The 19,872-nt window shown below is 41.2% G+C and overlaps 1 protein-coding gene and 1 long non-coding RNA gene across 2 annotated transcripts in view; one reads left to right on the forward strand and one right to left on the reverse strand.

The window, feature by feature from the left end:
* Window positions 1-6,875, forward strand: part of EIF4E3 (eukaryotic translation initiation factor 4E family member 3) — a 24,226-nt gene extending 17,351 nt beyond the window's left edge. Inside the window, exons 4-7 of the mRNA XM_082210738.1 lie at window positions 1,850-1,910; window positions 2,906-2,972; window positions 4,902-5,057; window positions 5,165-6,875. Coding sequence (XP_082066864.1) covers window positions 1,850-1,910; window positions 2,906-2,972; window positions 4,902-5,057; window positions 5,165-5,211 — 331 coding nt within the window. The 3' untranslated portion in view covers window positions 5,212-6,875. The remainder of the gene's footprint in view (window positions 1-1,849; window positions 1,911-2,905; window positions 2,973-4,901; window positions 5,058-5,164) is intronic.
* On the reverse strand, window positions 5,259-18,664 carry LOC309525509. Its single transcript, XR_014216364.1, has 3 exons — window positions 17,722-18,664; window positions 16,179-16,243; window positions 5,259-7,686 (listed from the first exon to the last, which is right to left on the reverse strand). It is a non-coding gene; the product is annotated as an uncharacterized lncRNA (long non-coding RNA).
* Window positions 18,665-19,872: the final 1,208 nt, after the last annotated feature.

Genomic DNA, 19,872 nt, shown 5'->3' on the forward strand with positions numbered 1-19,872 from the left:
AAAAACAAAACACCCCTATGGATCTTGCTGACTTGAATCAAACTTCTGCTTACTTGGATGTTGATGCTGACAACCTGCTCTTTTTAAAACCTAAGACCAAAATGCGGTGCACGTTCTTGTTACACGCACAATGTATTTCCCTTAAAACCATGAGAAGAGTCTACTGAGGAAAGCAAGACAAATATTGTAAATCATAAAACAGTCTGTACAAATGAACGCGTTTTTTAAAAAACACAGATGTGTTTTTTTTAAAGGCACTTGCTGCTTAAGCTGCAGTTCTGCAAAAAAGTACTGGCCATCAATGGTGAAAGGCAACAAACCATTATGCCAATCTTGTAGACTCAGGAAGTTAATGCTATGAGGGGCTGCACCAGTCTACAGTATAGGTGTAAACATGGGCAGATTGCAAAAGTGAGCAACACTTGATAAAATTGCTGCTTTGGTGAGCCTCACCTAGTTGACAAGTCCCGCCTGCACCTGATGCAAAAAGTCATTATACCCAAGATCAAGGTGACCTGTATGTTTGGGCAAGTGTTTTTGTCTCTTCCGAAATTATTTTAGACTTTTTTTCTATGCTAGAAGGATGCCAAAGGGAAATGAAAGCTGTTCTGTTTCCTTTCATACCTGCACTTGTATTTGAAAGCTGCATCTAAGAGGGGCCATAGTTTGAAGGTCATAATTGAAAAAATATGCTTGTTTCTTCTGAAATCCCCTTGATCAAAAGTTTCACAGTCACTTTTTTGTAGCGGAAAATTGGTAGCATTAATGTCACAGCTAAGTCGTTTCCTTTTAATTATTTTGATAGTGGCCTTGTTTTTGTCTTCTAATTCATGAAATGTGGTTTAATAATCAAGATTATAATTAATAATGTTTGAGGAGTGTATTTATTATATATAATAAACCATAGACTTGCGTGCCTTCCCTGCCTTTTTCACTTATTCTGAAACTTTCACCAGCGGAACTGCCTATCCACAACCCAGATTTTGCTTTAAACGGCACTAGAATGTATACTTGTATCATAACTGTTAGGTTCTGAAGTAGGGTTACCTAAATTGCAGTATTGTATTCAACAAAGTTATTCTATTAGCGCAAAGATTTTCACCTGTGCACCAGGATGTCCTCTCCCTATGCATCCTTCAATCTGTTCTAGAGGTTCCTCCAGCCCTTTGAAGCAGATTGGGCAGGGAGGGAGGAAAGTCTCATCACGCTGGACGATGGTCTTTGCACTATTGGGACAAACTTGTTGGATATGATCCGTGATAAATACATGTTTAGGTATGATCAGGCTATGTTCAGAAAAATCTTCTTTTCATGCACCAGCAGATTACTCAGAGTCTGCCTACTATTAGGCAGTGTGAAGCAGTTGTTTCAGGCAGCAGGTGCTGGAGGACAGTAGCACAATAGGTTTCATTTTTTTCTCAAAGTACTTCCAAGTCCTGCAACTTCTATGAAGTATGGACAAGCTTTCCATTATTATTGTTTTGACTTATTTATTGTGTTGGCTTGGGAAGGGGTGAAGAACTAAAGCAGGCATAGGCAAACTCGGCCCTCCAGATGTTTTGGGACTACAACTCCCATCATCCCTAGCTAACAGGACCAGTGGTCAGAGATGATGGGAATTGTAGTCCCAAAACATCCGGACCACTAGGCATCCTATTTGGTCCTTTCCTACATTCTCAGAATTCCCTAGGCATTTCCCCCTGCTTCAGAGCTTAAAAACTTGCATTTATTTTTATGTTAAAATGAGGTAAGATTCTGGGCTGTTGGAATCTGTGCCTTTGCACTGTACCTAGGTGTAAAAAAATTGCCAGTCTGTGCAGCCAAGTGTTGTTTTTCCCTCACAACTCAGGGAAGAAGAAAGCAATGCCAAGGGAGGTGTGTGGAAAATGAAGGTCCCCAAAGACAATACGGTACGTGCTTAACATTGTATATAGTCGTACCCAGTTGGTTATGGTGAGGCAGGTGCATGTGGTCTACTTATTTAACAGTAAAGGATCACTCACACTAAACTTCAGTTGTATAATGAGATGGCCTTTTATTTATTTATTATTTTTTATCATGGGCAGCTCAAGACATTTTATGTCTGCCAGTGTGGTGTAGTAGTTAAGAGCGGTGGACTCGTAATCTGGTGAACCGGGTTCGCTTCCCCGCTCCTCCACATGCAGCTGCTGGGTGACCTTGGGCTAGTCACACTTCTCTGAAGTCTCTCAGCCCCACTTACCTCACAGAGTGTTTGTTGTGGGGGAGGAAGGGAAAGGAGAATGTTAGCTGCTTTGAGACTCCTTAAGGGGAATGAAAGGCAGCATATCAAGTTCAAACTCCTCCTCCTCCTCCTCCTCCTCCTCCTCCTCCTCCTCCTCCTCCTCCTCCTCTTCTTCTTCTTCTTCTTCTTCTTCTTCTTTATCTTCTGCCTCTAATAGCATTCTGAAGTGTGTGTTGTTTTCTGAGCATCACTCTTCCATTCATATGGGTGCTGGCTGCTTAAAAGCTGCTGGCACTGTTACTATTTTCTTCAAATGACCGTTGTATATTTATCAGACAGACAGTATCTTCACTTTTACTTTTGCACTCTTTCCTGCCTATAGTATCTGGTTTGCTCCAGAACAGATTTGGATGCATGATCATTGAAGTTGGTGAGATATCAAACTAAATCATACTCTGAGTAGACCCTATGAAATTAATGGGCAAGTCCACTGGTTTTATGGTTCTGCTTTGAGCATGAATTAGCTGGATGTCACCTGTTGAATAAGTTCAAGTTAAACATAAAAATATAATTTATGTGAAATTGTAATAAAATGCACCAGAATAATGTTGTGGCTGCTGCAGACAGTATAGCTGTTCAAACTGCAAATGGAATACTTACTGCAACATAACCAGCTTCTTCATTTTCTTGGTGTTTTGCTAGTCTGCAGTTTGGAAAGAGCTGTTGCTTGCTACAATTGGGGAACAGTTTACAGACCGCTGTGCAGGAGGTGAGAAAGTACTTCCTGTTATTTGCTTTTGTCTTGATTTTTGAGCACCCCTTGCTTAAGTTTTAAGCATAAAATAGGTGCAGCACAGAAAAGGTTACTCATTGCTAGCACAACTTACAAATAAAAATCCCCTGCTGACACTTTTCATCCTATCAAAGTGCATTGTCCCTTTGCCTGATTAAGCCTAGGGAGAGGGATTGATTTTCTCCAACTTTGTTCAGGCAACCTCCATAATCCAAGAGAATTATCCAACTGTTTGATCCTTGCCAGGAAAAGAATGTAAATGTCTTCACTTGCCATCCTACTTTTGACATATCGGCATTGCTCGCTTTTTGTAGAATTTGTGGACAGAGAGTGGGAACAGGACTGCCACAGATCCTGCACAAAGTGACTCAAAGGAAGAAGAGAGAACCTAGAAGAAAGCTGTTGCTCTTTCACTGGCTGCCATCACTTTCGGTCATTACGGTGGAAAGGCATCCTCCTGCTGTGTTGGTTAATGATTTGAAAGGAGTATTTCTTGACCAAGTCAAGACAAATAAAGCATAAGAGGGCACTGGTGCTTTGGCAAAAGATTCTGCCTCCCTTAGTGCCTGATTATGCACCAACAGAAAGCCTGCACCACGCACTGCAATGAGGGTCCTAGAGATGTTAGGCGCTCCAGCTTTACACACAAGATTCACAAATCATGCTGATGTTCTTTGCTGATTTGTTCTCTCTAGATTTCTGTGCTGAGAACAGGCTTACCTTCAACAAAAAAATACAAATTCTATTTAGTTTCACATAATAGAATATCAGTGTTACCAATCATGCTTAGATTTAGTCTTAGTGATTTGGGGACCTCTCTAATTGTCTAAAAACACAAAACAATGCAACTGTTGTACCATTTTACGCTATGTCCACTATATATAGTGATTGGGATGTCTAAATAGTCCGCCCTCCCCGAATAATTAGAGCAGACAGAATTATACTGGTTGTTAGGGCAGCAATCCTGTATACACTTACCTGGGTGAAAGTCCATTGAAATTAACAGGATTGTCTTCTGAGCCACGCATTCAGCTACTGCCTGACCATGTTTGGTCTTTTTGTGTATGCATGTAATATATAAAAATCAGATACAGGGCTCAGCTGTTTACATTATCCCCGTAATGTGGTTTGTGACCTTTTTACTGGTCTGCACTTTTATCTGTAGTGTCATATTTTCTTATGTAGCACTTCTTGGGATAATGCTAGCAAACAGCATTAGAAATAGGATAGGTACTTTTCTGTGTTAAAATCTGAATTTGCCTGATTGGTCTCCCTCCCCGGCTTTGTATACCCAATATAGTACCAACCATAAATAAATAAATGTCCTTTTATAGGTACAGTTGTTTTACAGCAGGCACCCCCAACCTTCTGCCCTCCAGATGTTTTGGACTACACTTCCCATCATCCCTGACCACTGGTGCTGTTAGCTAGGGATCATGGGAGTTGTAGGCCAAAACATCTGCAGGTTGGAGATGCCTGTTTTACAGTGATGAAATAAGTAATATGTGTCAATGAGTAATAAAATAAAATAATGCTATTGTTTGATTGGTTTGGAAAGCCATGCAGGGTTGAATTACTTGCCATCTCCCAGACCCCAACAAAAACAAGCCAAAAGCACAAACAGGGCAACACATTTCAGAAATCTCTATGATAAGCTTAATACTAAAGTTACCTATTTATAGCTCATAATTATTGAGGTAGAATTTATACCAGTTACATGGGAAAGTTGTACAAAAAGCATGTTCACAGTAAAATTCCACCACCTCACAACATGTCCTTTAGGACTACTTTGTTGTTGTTTTTTTCATGGTGTGTTTTTTATTTGGGGTAACGAGTCCATACTGGCTCCAGTAACAAAGATAGTTTTTAGATGATGATGATGACGACGGTGCTTTCTCTTGGCAGGTGATGAAGTAATAGGAGTTAGCGTCAGTGTCCGTGATCGGGAAGATGTTGTTCAAGTTTGGAATGTAAACGCGTCGTTAGCAAGTGAAGCTACAGTTCTAGAAAAGATCTATGAACTTTTGCCCCAAACATCTTTTAAAGCAGTTTTTTATAAACGTAAGTAAAAATTGTGCATGTAGCAGAGTGTGCTGTCCAAATGACTTTAACCAACAAAATGTATTTAATACTTGCATATTTAATAATTGTGTCATCTTGTCTTTCAGCTCACAAAGAGCACCATGCTTTTGAAGGTGGACGCAGGAGACATTAACACAGGAGACAGTCCTGAACTCAAGTTGTAATTTTTAGTTTTTTGGGGGGTTTTTTGAGATCATCACAGTGGAAAGATGGACAAAAACACTTGCAAAAGCACCACAAAGCCTGGTTATTTTAGATTGTTATATTCCTCTTGAGCTGGTGCTATTCAAAAGCAAGGAGTATTGCTGCCTCAGTTGCTGATTGTGATGTTTCCTTTCATGACTGCTTAACAAAAAAAAAAGTCACTTTTACTTAGTATTCCTTTCTTTTTAAGGTAGAAGACTTTACAGTTAAGTAGTTTACTATACCTAGTTCAAATGCAAATATGCACAGGCATGATATGCTGCTCTTTCTAGACTTGCTGTACCTAGAGAAATTGATAGCTTTGTGAACCATGTTTTTCTGTAATACTTTGCTTTGAGACATTCCTATCATGTTAAGAGATACACACAGATTTGTCCCCCAGAGAGGTTGTAATTTGCACTGTCCTAATAGGCAGTGGGAGAAATCCAAGGGGAATCCTGCTCAAGCTCCATGGAAATGAATGGATCTTGCACAGTACCTGGATTGCTTCCAATGTCCTCTGCTTATGCACTGATAATGCGCATACTGTAAATATATTTTAGTGATCACTGAACAGAGCCCATAGACTGAAAATACACTTCTGATGTGACTAATTTTAAACTCTTTAAATACAAGCCCCTTAAAATAAGGGGCTGGTTCTCACTTGGTGATGGCCCATATCTGTCCTGAGAGCACGGGTAGGCTTGAAGCTGGACATTGCTCGGGTTGAAGCATTGTTTGTGATGATGTCTCACTGTTGATTTCTGTGATCATAGTCACACTGGAACAGATGCAGTTATGCTGATTGTGGTATGGAAGCTACCATCAGGTGTGGAGCAGTCAGTTGTTGATTGGCATTTGTTTTTAGCTTTTTCAAGTACCTATTGGGGGGGGGGGGATGAATGAAATCACAACTCTTTGTTCCAGAGGTGCCTAATATAGTTTGAATTTAAATAATAAGTATAATATTTCTTTTTTAAAAAAACAAACACCAAAACTTAAACCCCTCTGCTGTGCTCTCACTTAAAATGGGAACCTTAACAAATCTTCTTTAGCAAACTTTTTATAAAACAGATCTTCCCTTCTTACCCCCCTGCAATCATATCAGATGTGTTCTTCACCCATGAAGGTCAGTATCAAATGCATAGTAATTTTTATTGTAAACATAACTAGTTCAACTGTATCTAGTTGCAAGCTATGATGGCGCCTTAAATACATTTTTTGATAGAGAAGAAAAGTTGATTACACTTTGAAGCATGAATGTGAAAATTCTCAACATTAGTTTGTGTGTGTTTTCCTCCCCGCACTAATTATTGGAGTTTTTGTTCTGCTTTTTATTACAGTACCAAAGATTTATTTAGTTCCTCACAATGAGCTAGAGGAATGTGCATTCTCTTCTAGGCAGCATTACTGGATTAGCATTTAGTATTTTGGAAATCGTTCTGACTGCACTGATAACAACCCATTTAATCCTACAAGAGGCAGCCATTGGAATTCAATGTGTTTCTAAATGAATCAATTTCCCCTTTTTAATTTTTGTACTAGTTCATTTGTATTTATGAATTAAGATTTGTGCATTTTAACTAGCATTATTAAAAGTTTTATAAACTCGTACACATCTATTCAGAACTGCATTTATTATTGGGATCTCTCTCTCTCTTTATTTAAAAAGAAATATAAGTGTTCTTCAAGGCCACCACCCTGATATGCTATTTTTATACATAAGAGTAAACATTTGTCTATATTTTTCAAAGACCTAACAGTACAGCATGTCCACAGTATTTACAGAATAAGGACTGAAGAAGCCATTACTAAAATTTCAAAAAGGGCTCATAAATCGCTTTCGTCTCATTGAGGAAACATTGGAGAGGCAGTTCAGCACTGAACATCACAAGATGCTCTAGTCTAAAACATGGGTAGGCAAACTAAGGCCCAGGGGCCTGCCCCAGCCCAATCGCCTTCTAAATCCGGCCTGCGAACAGTCTGGGAATCAGCGTATTTTTACATTAGTAGAATGTGCCCTTTTATTTAAAATGCATCTCTGGGTTATTTGTGGGGCATAGGAATTCATTCACTCCCCCCCCCATATAGTCCGGTCCCCCAGAAGGTCTGAGGGACAGTGGACCCGGCCCTCCTGAAAAGGTTTGCTGACCCCTGTTCTAGAATATGTCACTGTCATTCTCTAACTTTATTTTATTTGGCTTCCATAGCAACATAGTAAAGTCCCTCTTAGACATAGGCATGCACCATGTACAATAAAACCATACCATTTAGCAACCATACCTGCGTTGGTGGGACGTCTTTCCTTTTGGCCTGTTGCCAGCAACAGAGGTGGCTCAGGAGCCGACAATGAACAACCAGGAACAAGACCTTGGAGTCATAGTGGGTAGCTCAATGTTGATGTTGACCCACCAGGGTACAGCAGCTGTGAAAAAGGCAAATTCCATGCTAGGGATCATTAGGCATGGAACTGAAAATAAAACTGCCACTCTCATTATGTTGTCATACAAATCTATGTTGTGGCCGTATTTGGAACACTGTGTACAGTTCTGGTCATCTTGCCTCAAAGAGGATATTGTAGAATTGGGAAAGGGTTTAGAAAGATTCAACCAAAACGATGAATGGGGTAAAGTTTGGCACATCTTAGTTTAGAGAAAAGGTTGGCGTGATAGAAGTCTATAAAATTATGCAAAGCGTGAAAAAAATTAGAGTTTTTCTCCCTTTCATAACACTAGCTCCTCCACACCAGCCACCCTTAGATGGCACTGATTGTATATGAGTCCAGACTTTTAGCCTGATTGGCACTGAAACTGTCTTGGCTGCCCTGATGAACAATGCGTACTGGCAAAAAGGCAAGGGAGTGTTGTGTTGGCAGTTTCCCAGGATTTCTCATTGGTATCTGACACCCATCAGCCATGGTATCCTTCTGGACTCATCCTGGTATCCTTAGGATACCTCGGCTCCCGAACGCCTTGGGAGTCGAACATTCCGGCTCCCAAATGAACAAAACCCGGAAGTGATTGTTCTGGTTTTTGAATGTTCTTTTGGAAGCCGAGCATCCAACGGGGCTTCCGAGGCTTCCGATTGGCTGCAGGAACTTCCTGCAGCCGTGCTTTGGAAGTCGAACGTTTCGGGAGTCATAAGGACTTCCGGAATGGATTCTGTTCAACTTCCAAGGTACGACTGTAATTCTTTTCCTACCTGTCGGATTAACTCCTGAAAGTGGTGCTGGGGAATTCTCACACTTTGTTTTCTGACACTTGTACTGTGAAATACTGCAGTGCCGTTTTTGTCCCCCGTGCCATGAAACATACTACAACAACAGCACCAAATGACGTCGTTTGGAGTGAGGTGTTGTAACAGTCATAAATTATATTTCCATTGATATAGTGGAAGTGTGGAACAGGTACTTCTGTTAGCATTTTCCTCCTCCGTTGCTGATGTGTGACTGTTACATCACATGTCTGTGTTTACTTTCTAGGCTTGGAAAGCCTGAGAACGGAAGCTAGCCTTACCTCTTCCGCTCTGTTGTGTTTTTCTACTTTTTACTTTCGGTTCTCGGAGCTGAAGTGAGAGGACGCCATGATCACTTTGTCCTGTATATACTGCTTAATAAAAGCTTAGAATGAGCACACCAATCTTCACTTCGCTTTTGCTAATCTCTGCTGAGTGTGCATACACATAGGCATCTGCTATGCATCGCTGGAGTGCCCAGGGACTGATAATTTGTGGATGTCCCAGAGCTGTGCAACATCAGGAAGACGCCCGGAGAGGTTTGTCTCATTCTGGGGCCCCCAGAGGCATATTCTGCAACCTCATGGTGTAGTTAATGGACTGGATGAAGGTGGACAAACTATAAACCCGGAGTTAATCCTGACAAAATGTAAGTACAGTTAGGGAGGGGGGGTGTCACTGGATCTGGGTGGTGACGTTCCTCTTGGTTTTGGGGTTGCATTCCCCATTGACAATTCCTTGAATTGACAATTCCAGTTTGCAGCTTTGGGATGCCCCTTGATCTAGTCCTTATTTGGTTGGTGTAAGTGGCTTTGTTGACGTGGAGCACCTTTCACCAGTTTAAGCTGGTGCATCTGCTGCAAGTGCCTGGTGTCAGCCATGCCCTCGTGGATCTGGAGCTGTCCTTGAAGACTATTCAAACAGTTTTTCTTTTAAAAATAATTAACTGGCTGGCAAGGTTTTCAATATTACTGCGTATGACCTATAAAACCCTATATAGCTTAGGGCAGGCATAGGCAAACTGGGCCCTCCAGATGTTTTTTGGGGACTACAACTCCCATGATCCCTAGCTAACAGGACCAGTGGTCAGGGATGATGGGAATTGTAGTTCCAAAACATCTGGAGGGCCCAGTTTGACTATGCCTGGCTTAGGGCCAAACATTCTGAAGGACCACCTGATTCAAAGTAGGTTCTTAGACGCCCTGTACCTCCAGGCTCTGATATAATGTGGTTTTTAATCTGTAATAAAGCCTCTACTGTAGAGGTGCTCTGGTCACAGAATGCCCTCCACTGGAATTTGGTGTCTACACTTCCTTTTTACCTGGTATCTAAAATTTTATGTTTTCACAAGCTTTTAATGAGATGATAATTTTGCCCATTTGTGTGCTTGCTGATTTTACTTTGTTGGCAGGCTTGTGATTTCTGCTTTTTCTTTTTTTTAAAAAAAATATTTTATTAAGGATTTTCTTGTTTTACAGAAGTGTAGTGCCTCATATATATTTTTTTCCCCATGTAACATTTTTACAAATCCATTTCATTTGCTGAGGCATTAGGGGGAGAAGAAAATAAAAATAAAAATAAAAAAGGAGAGAAAAAAGAAAGGGGGGTGGAGAGAGGGAAGATGGATGAGGGTGGGATTGGGTGGTGGTGTTTCTATTATGTTTAATGTATGTAGAGTTTGGTGTCAGCGTGCTTTTGTTGTTCACTTGTGTTCCTTTGGTGGTGAGAGAGGTTGGGGTTGGCCTAGGGTGTGATTGTTTGCTTGTGATTGGCTGTGGTGATCTTTGTTTTCGTGTGTGAGTGAGGTGGGTGGGTGTTTTGGATCAGGTTAGCCATATTGATTTGTATGCTGTTGGTGGATTATTGTCATTGTCCTGTTGGGCTGTGTGTGTGATAAAGGGGAGCCATACCGGGGTGAAGGCATCTTCTTCCGTTTGTCCCCGTGTCAGTTTCAGTTTATTAGTTAATTTTTCTAGTAGGGCTGTTTCCCATACTATTTGATACCATTGGTCCATGCTTACTCCTGACAGGTCTCTCCAGTGTCTGGTTATGGTGTTTCTGGCTGCTGAGAGCAGGTGGGTTATGAGTTCTTTGTGGTGTAAATGGGCATTGTTGTCTTGGAAGATGTTTAGTAGGGCCAATTCTGGGGTGGTGTCTATTACTTGCTTAGTTATTTTACAAATTTCTTGTATGGCTGTTGTCCAGAACAGTTGGATCTTGGGACACTCCCACCACATGTGGAAGTATGTGCCTGTGGAGGTTCACCCTCTCCAGCATTTTGGTGAGGTTCCTGGGTGTATTAGCGCTAGTTTCCTTGGTGTTAGGTACCACCTGTAGGTGAGTTTCAGTGTGAGTTCTTTTCTTTTCATTGATATGGATTTAAAGGGGGGTTTAGACCACATTCTGGTCCATTGAGTGGGGTTTATCTCATAGCCTATGTCATTCTCCCATTGATTTTTGATTGCGTCTAGGGGATTTGCGAGATTTTGGAGTAGTATTTTATATATTGCGGATACCATCCCTTTACCGTTTCCCTTTGTTGTTAGAAGGAGGTTTTCGAAGGTTGCCAGGGGCCTAGTTGCTGCTGATTTTACTGTTGGGTTGTTTAAGAGGGCATGTAGTTGGTGTTGTGTTAACCAGGGCATTTGGGTGTCTTCTAGTTTGTCTTGTATTTCTTGTGTTGACAAGGGTTTGTTATTTTTATAAAAGTCTATTAGGCGATACAAGCCTTTGGTTCGCCAGGTTTTTATCTTGAGGTTTTGTGCTGCATGGTGGAATAATGGGTGGTATGCCAGGGGGATTAGTGGGGATGGGGTTGGGGATAGTTTGCCTATTTGTGTTTTCCATGCTTTGAGCATGGTCTGTGTGTACCTGTTAAGTGTTGTGGGAATTTTCTTTAGTTTGTTTGGGAGGAGTGGGTATGTTGTGGTGCAGGTGTTTTCAATTGTGTCCTTCTCTAGGTGTACCCATTGTTTTGTCTCATCTTCTAGTATATATGGGATTATATGGCGTATTTGGTTGGCGTTGTAATATGCTTCTATGTTGGGGATTCCCCATCCTCCTTCTGAGGTGGGGAGGTGCAGGTATTTGGGGCTTATTCTTGGTTTTTTATGTGAGAAGATGAAAGAGTGTAGTTTTCTCTGCCAACTGTGAAGTTGGGTTGAGGGGATCCAGATTGGGAGGGTTTGGAATAGGTAGGTTAGTTTTGGGAGTGTGATCATTTTGATCATGGCTATTTTGTCTGAGAGAGTGAGGTTCATGTTATTCCATCTCTTTAGGTCTTTGTTAATTTGTCGCCACAGGGGCTTGTAGTTGTGGAGGTACAATTTATTGAGGTTTCTGGTTATTTGTACCCCTAGGTATCTGAACTTGGTGTGGCAAAGTTTTATTTTGGTGACCTTCGTGAGTTCTTTTTGGGTGTGAGGAGGGGTATTGAAGCACATAGCTTCTGACTTTGTGAAATTTACCTGTAGGCCCGACACCATTGCAAATGCGTTGAGTTCTCTGATTAGGGAGGTTGCTGTGCTTACGGGGTCTGGTGTTGTGACCATTAGGTCATCTGCAAAGAGCCCTAATTTATAGGTCCTGCCTTTTATTTCCACTCCCTTGATGTCTGTGGCTGCTCGGATGCGGATTGCTAGGGGTTCCAGAGCCAGGATAAATAAGAAGGGAGACAGTGGGCATCCTTGTTTCGTGCCTCTTTGGATAGCTATAGTGTTAGAATCCATATTGTTAGTTCTGCATTTTGCTGAGGCTTGGGAGTATATTTGTTTGAGGATTTGTAATTTCTGCTTTTTCTCTACCATTTTTGCAGGGTGATGGTGGTGGCTTTTTCAATGTTGAAAGGCAAGATTAAAAAAACCCAAACACAATCCATCTTGCAGCCCCTCACCTGCATCAGATGCCCTTGGTGCGCGAGGAGGAGCCATGCCAGATTTGGGTGGGGTAATTAAACTAGACCTTTCGAACCGTGTGCCTAGAGAAATAATAATCTGTCCCTTGCATGTGCACGCATGTTCAGTAACATACAGAGTGGCTGGATAGGTCCTCCCTTCAATGCTCGCTCACTCTGTTTTTCCTTTTCTTTATTTTTCTTGCTCTTGGGCAAAACTGGTATATCTGGACATTTTGAGAATGCTCTTTATTTATGCCCAGATATCTATACGAAAGTATGCCATGTTTAAAACCAGTGGGACTTAATTTGTAAATATCCTTAGGAGTGTGCCATTAAGGTGCTCAATAACTCTGCCTCTTGCTCCAGTGCTGCCACAGTACAGCTCAGTTAGTAGTGCATGAGACTTTTAATCTCAGGGTAGTGGAAGTTTCCTGCATTGCAGGGGGTTGGACTAAACGACCCTCATGGTCCCTTCCAATTCTACGATTCTATGATTCTCTGATTTTGCTCTCATGCGCACAGTGCTTCTGCTTCTGCTCTTGCCTTGGCATAAAATATGCTTTGGTCCTGTTTAACGCTTCTTCCAAATGAGATGGGCCTCTTCAGTGAAACAGAGGGCTCGATGGCTCCCCGGAGTACAGCTTTGCAGTTAACACAATGCCTTTTAATTGTAAATTCCTCGTAATAAGGATGAAAGGCTGTCCGCTGGGCCAACTAATTAAAGAGGCGTCTACAGCAGTAATTACACAGAATTCTGCTGCACTCACTTCATCTGAAGAAACATTTGAAGATGTCAGAAACCTGAGGTAGGAAAAGTTCATATTTCCCATTACCTCAGTCTCTCTCCTCCCTCTGACCCACATGTCTAGTTTTTCCCCTATCCACCTTATACCATTCATTATTAGCAGATTTTGTTTTCTTTTCCTGATCTGTCATGAAATGCCTGAGGTTTGTTAAGAATAGCTCTCTTTTCTTGCCCTTTGTTTTCTTGAAATTTGTGGAAAATCTTGTGTGGACCCAATCTTCTTGTTCTGACTGATGAGTTTGGCATATCTCTTGGCTGTGGAACCACTACTGAAAAGGCCCTGGGAATACTCTCCCTGTTGAGGTGTGCCTGCCTCCAGCCTTACTAACTTTCAGGAGGAATATGAAAACATTCCTGTTTACTCAGGCATTGGGGTGGCTGATGACATCCACAAGATCTCTGGATGGAAGAATGTTTTAAATTGTAACTGCTATTAGAGATATTTAACTGTATTTTTTTCTAATGTTTTGACTGTTTTATAACATTTTTGCTTTGTTTTAAAAATTTGCCGCCCTGGGCTGCATCAGGAGGAAGGTCGGGATATAAATTCAATATGTAATAAATGCTGTAATTCTAGCAATTCCAAAGGCTCAGATGCTTCGCAAGGCAAGGCAAGATCGGCCATCTTTGCTGGTCTCAAGCACTTCATGCGAATGTGCAGAACAAATGCATGGAAATGGCTCTAACAATTTCTACTTAGAAGAAACATACTCTTTTTGAGAACTGTCTGCATCGCAGCAGAGAAAGTTAGCCTTTTGAATCTACATGATCTTACATGTATGTATCCATCATATTTTTTGTGAGATATTTCCTCTTTTTTAAAGAAGAAGAATAAGCACTTATTCAACATCTTCAGAAATGCTATGATTTGAAAGCTAAACCATGTTCTTCAAGTTCACTTCCAGTTAGAGCAATTGACTCTTTTTTTACATCTTCATATTACGCATTGAAAAACATCTGGCTCAAGAATCACTGACAGCTTAGGAGGATTGAATTGTCCCACTGCGCTAAAGCTGAGGCTGTTACTGTGGATCTCAAAACACTCCTGCCTTGGATAAAAGGATTTAACTGGATGGAAGTAAAATGGGGAGGGGGAATCAGAAGACAGCAACCTGCTACTTGAGAGACGGTACATCAAGGACCTGTATCTGTTACAACTGCCGAGTCTGCCTTCACTCATCTCCTGAATTCCATGTCTTACATATTCTTCAAAGGAAAACTCCAAAGAGATCACACACTTCTATCAGTGCCAATTAATTAAATGTTGTCCTCCTACATAGTGGGTACAAAGGAGCGACAGTTCCCCAAGGACTGTGTCAATGCATTTTTCTGCCAACTGGAAGATGTACAGAGGAGAATGGTTTGTGTGTGTTCCTCCTGCCATGGGATCAACTTGAAGAGTTACGAACCGGGAGTGGGGAGGAAGGAAAGAGACACACACAGAGACTTGTTATAATGCAAATAACTGAATGCAAGAAAGAGACACAATAACTGACATAGTGAATTACTTGTATAAACATTTTCACATGTACCTAAATGTCAAAATTTATCTTTTTTCTTTAATTAACAAAAAAAAAAAGTATCATGAGCAGTTTTGAGTGTGGAACAGTTCATCTTCCCCTTGTGATAATTTCTCATAGGATGCTGGGGGAGTAGGAGGAGAGATGAGGGAAATTAGATAAAAGAAGTAGAGGAGGGATATCCCAAATTTTGATCTAAAAAAATCATTGTCAATCTTAACTACACTTAACTCTGACAGATCTCCTAATTTTCCTAATTTGACAAGTTAATGAAGAATGAAGTTCTGTCGAAAATCTCATGAAACTTGAAGCAGACTTGAAATATGTGGTACACCATTGTGGGTAGCTGACAGGAATTGGATTTAATGTGTGAACAATGGTTCCTAAACTAAAGAACAGTGTCTCTGCCAGATTTCAAAAGACTAAAATAAGGGGTTAGACTAGATTACTTTTGAGGTCTTTTCAAACTTTTGTGAGCCCTAAAGGCTTCCCTCCTACAAGAGTATGAAATGATCATTCTGGTGGTCATTTTATAGGACAAAAAAATACCATCCTTTCTCTCCTCAGTTTCAAATTCTCTGCCCTTTACCATATCTCTAAGTCCCACAAATGACATACTGGAGCAGGCTCTCTTGAGGTTCCATCTCTAACATCTCTAGGCATCAAGCAGAATTAAATAGTAGGTGGAGAAAGTGGGTGGATAAATGAAGCTGAACGTTAAGACAATTCGGGACAGACTGAAGAAAGCACTTCTTCACACAGCACATAGCTAAACTATGGAAGTTATGGCTGCCACGTTGGATGGCTTTAAAAGAGGATTAGACACATACATGGAAAAGGAAGCTATCTGTAGCTACCAGCCATGATGCCTATGTACTACCTCCACTTTTGGAGGCAGGCAGTATGCCTTTTAAGTACCAGTTGCTGAAAACTGTAGGTGGAGAGAGGGCTTCTTATGCTCAGGTGCTGCTTGCAGGCTTCCCATAGGCAACTGGCTGTCCACTGAGAACCAATGAAGGGAAAGTCCTCTGGCTGAGACCCTTGATAGCAGCTTCCACTCAGAATAGAAGAACACACTGGGCTAGATCTGTCTTGCATCCTGTGCAGCTATGTGGCCAAACCACTCACTTCCCCTTTCATGTTATAGTAAACTGCACACAGGAAACCACACCATCTGCTTGGCTACTTCAGGGTTAATGTTGTAAAGTTGTAAGACTGCCATTGAGTGGGGAAGCAAGTGCTGTCCTTTTGAAGGTCAGCTTATTTTAGTACATGGAGCTCATTCCTAGAAGAGTTAGGAGAAAGCCAGGCCAGTTTGCAGTAGGCAGTCATATTGTAGTTATCATAAAAATCAGATCCATTACATTTATTTTATTTTTGTTTCATAAAATTTATACACCGCTTGATTGTAAGAAAACAACAACAAAAACCCTAAAAACAGTTTGCAAACATTTATGTCTCACCTTTACACCAGGGTTTTCTAGGCAGTTGACAAAATGCTACCGATGGTTAGGTTGGACAGCAACAGCTACAAAACAGAGAAAGCAAAACAAAAATGAGTGGAACAGCAATGAAACTTAGAACAGCAGTGTTAACATTTTCTAAAATTGCTGATTGAATAAATATATTAAAAGGTCCTTTCCAGGTAATGCATTTTTGCAGGTATTGTTGATACTATTAAAAAAAAAAATCAATATTAGTGTATCACCTAGATTTTTTTTTAGGGGCTTCAGAATGATATGCCCAAAGTACTGCAGAAGGTCATGCTTTAGGGAATATATTAAGAAGCACCTGAGCACTGAAAAAAAGGGAAAAAGGCAAACTAGAGTTGTATTATATTATCCTTGGATGAGTCTACGTGTGGACTTCCCCAGAGTCTGGGGTAACCCAGCCAGATGGGCGGGGTATAAATACTGTAATAATAATAAAAATAAATAACGAAGGGTTAAAAAGGGTGACACATCAAAAATAGCAAGCCAGACAAAAGGCCATGATAAAACAATGTTAAATTAGATTCCTGTTATTAGTGGCATGGTACAAAGTAGATATTAAGGTATTTTATGTACTCTGGTGCCTTAACATAAACCTGGAAGCCACTCAGGAAACAGTAACTCTACAAATAAGAGAATGCAGAAAAGTTTGGGTTTGGCATATGCCCTCATGATTCCACTTGTATCGTGCTTGGCTGCCAGTTGCTTGCATCTGCTACATAGACAGAGAGGCAGAGGATTCATGTCTGGCAAAAAAAGAAAAGAAAAGTTAATCCTCCAGGAAGGGTAGTTAAGAACCGAAAATGCGCTAATGTCTCTCAAGTGAGCAGTGATCTGTATTCTTCCTGTAGAATTGACACCACAGTCCCTCCGAAGCTGTTCTGCCACAGACAAGCCAGTCAGTGGTATTTCATGGTTTACTGATGCCTAATTTCCTCTATCAAGCCTCCAAACTGTCTGCCTTTTAGTATCAGTGTCTATGACACGTTATCTGTGATGGAGAGGGGCTAGGAGAAATGCTTTCTGCTACAGCTGCTGTCAATAAAACTCCATAAATCAGCGAGCCAAGGCAGGCTGAAGGCAAAGACCAATACATGAACCATCCATCACATCCTCAAGTAGCACAGAACCTGCTTCAGCAAAAGCCTAGAGAGGAAAACATGAATTTGATTGTAATTGAGGACGGGAGTGATGGGTTTATAACATCATGATTTTGTGCAGGGAAGCCCATTAGGTTATTTTTATCTATATAGTTCATTGCAGTTCTGTTCTTTTAACTTCCTGTAATGGACATCGGACTGTGTTAACAAAGCCAAGGACATTGTGTGTGTGTGTGTGTGTGTGTGTGTGTGTGTGTGTGTGTGTAGCGGCTGAAGCCCATTCCATGCACAATACTGTCCCAGTTAATGCGTATCATAAGGACTAGGTCATAACTGCAGCCTGGGCCCTCTGTGAAGCTAAGCCTAAGGTCATCTGAACCAACATTTTCTCATGTCCCATTTCTTGCATCCCTTGCCTCTGCTAATTTCCATGGGTTTCTTCCCTCCTTCACTGTTGAAAAGAGGCTAGAATGGAACGTTGAGCAGAGTTAGGCTACATTCCCACTACTGTATACATTTAAAGCACTATGGTGCCACTTTAAACAGTCACGCTTTCCAGCAAAGAATTATGGGAGCTGTAGTTTGTTAAGGGTGCTGGCAGTTGTTAGAAGACCCCCTATTCCCCTCCCAGAGCTGCAATTCTCAGAGGAGTTTACCAATCAATATCTCTTCCCAGGGAATTCTAGGAAATGTAGTTCTTTACTAGGTCCCTTTCGCCTGAGCTTTTGCTACACGGATCCTCTGGTAGGCAGTTTGAATTAATTATTTGCTTCCATTCTTCTGTGTAGGAGACAGAGCTGTGTCTGGTAAGTGTGGGCTTTTGGAGAAAGAGGGGGTGGGAGAATTGACTGAATGCACAACGTGAAGGATTGTTTGTTTGTTTGCTTTTGGGGGGGGGAACTATTCAAAACCTCTGGTATCACACCAGCTTAAAACGGGCTCTTTTTCAAGGTAACATTGCCACGCACTAAATTGCCGCTAGGAGGATAATCTCTGATTATAGCTCTTTGAGGCTCAAAACACAGAAGAATATTTTGCTTGTGAGCTTTCCAGAAGCCTATGGTTGACCACCCTGAGGAATATGATCTGGCAGAGCTCTCCTCATTTATCCCCAAGACATTTGGTTGCTTGGTGAAAAGAGTGGAGGTGAAGAGACAAATAAGAGAACTTATTTTAAGCAGAGCTCTAAAGATGGGCTTCAGGGATGGCTGGTCTGTTTGCAAAGCTGAATAAGGATCAGTCTGCAGGGAACGGCATTGTAACAGGCCTGAAACAGCTAGCAGCATTAGGAGAGGTGGCTAAAGGCCCAGACCTCAATTTGTCTGCTTTGTAGTGAACCTTTTTTAAAATTTACAGGCAATTTGTGCTGACTATATCTATAAGCTGATCAAAACTTATTATCAATATCATTACTTAATGATTTCTATACTGCCCTCCATCCAAAGATCACAGGGCGGTTCACAAAAATGCAAAAAATAATAATAATATACAAAACTTAGTATCAGGATCTTATTCACAACCAGGAAAAACCTGGAAATGGGTTCATTTTCTTTCCTTCTAAGTCAAAGTGTCTGGAGCAGCTTAAATCTAAGGGCTTTATCTTGTCTTGGAGTTATCTGCCTAAAACGTGTTTTGAGATCATTATATGTATCCATTTATCACAGTGGGGATTAATCATTCCTGCAGTGCATCTTGTAGCCCCATAAATATACACAAGAAGATGTAGGAGCACCAATGAAGAGTGCTTCCATACAACCCAAGGTAAGACAGTGGTGTGAAGCTCTCCAAAAGAAGTTGATGAACATTAATCCAGGGAGTACACACATTTCAGTGGAGGCACATATGCTCTCTACATATGTTCTCCCTGCATTCCTTCAATCTTCTTTTTAAAATGGGAGCAAGAACATTTTCTGACATTGGAAGGATGCAAGGGGACTTGCAGCTATTTGTTTATTTTTTAAAAAACATACTTTACAGCAGGGGTGGAAAAACTGTGGCTGTTGGACTCCCATTAGCCCCAGCCGGCATGGCAAGTGGTTAGAGATAATGGGACGTGTCACCCAACAATGTCTGGAGGACCAGAATTTTCCCCTCCTTGCTTTATAGTACAGTCATACCTTGGAAGTTGAACAGCTTAGTTCCTGGACGTTTTGGCTCCTGAACGTCGCAAACCTGGAAGTGACTGTTTCAGTTTGCAAAATATTTTTGGAAGCCGAACATCCGACTGGGCTTCCAGGGCTTCAGTTAGGCTGCAGGAGCTTCCTGCAGCCCATCAGAAGCCATGCTTTGGTTTTCGAATGTTTTGAAAGTCGAACGGACTTCCGGAACGGATCCTGTTCGACTTCCAAGGTATGACTGTAATATACAGTGGTGCCTCGCAAGACGAAATTAATTCGTTCTGTGAGTTTTTTCGTCTTGCGAATTTTTCGTCTTGCGAAGCACGGTCAAGTCGCAACTGCACCTCTTCAAGCGGTTTTAAGAAAAAGGAAACAAACTTGCAAGACGTTTTCGTCTTGCGAAGCAAGCCCGTAGGGAAATTCGTCTTTCGAAGCAACTCAAAAAACGAA

Source organism: Podarcis vaucheri, assembly GCF_965113315.1.
Source record: "Podarcis vaucheri genome assembly, chromosome: 2".
Lineage (NCBI taxonomy): Eukaryota > Metazoa > Chordata > Lepidosauria > Squamata > Lacertidae > Podarcis > Podarcis vaucheri.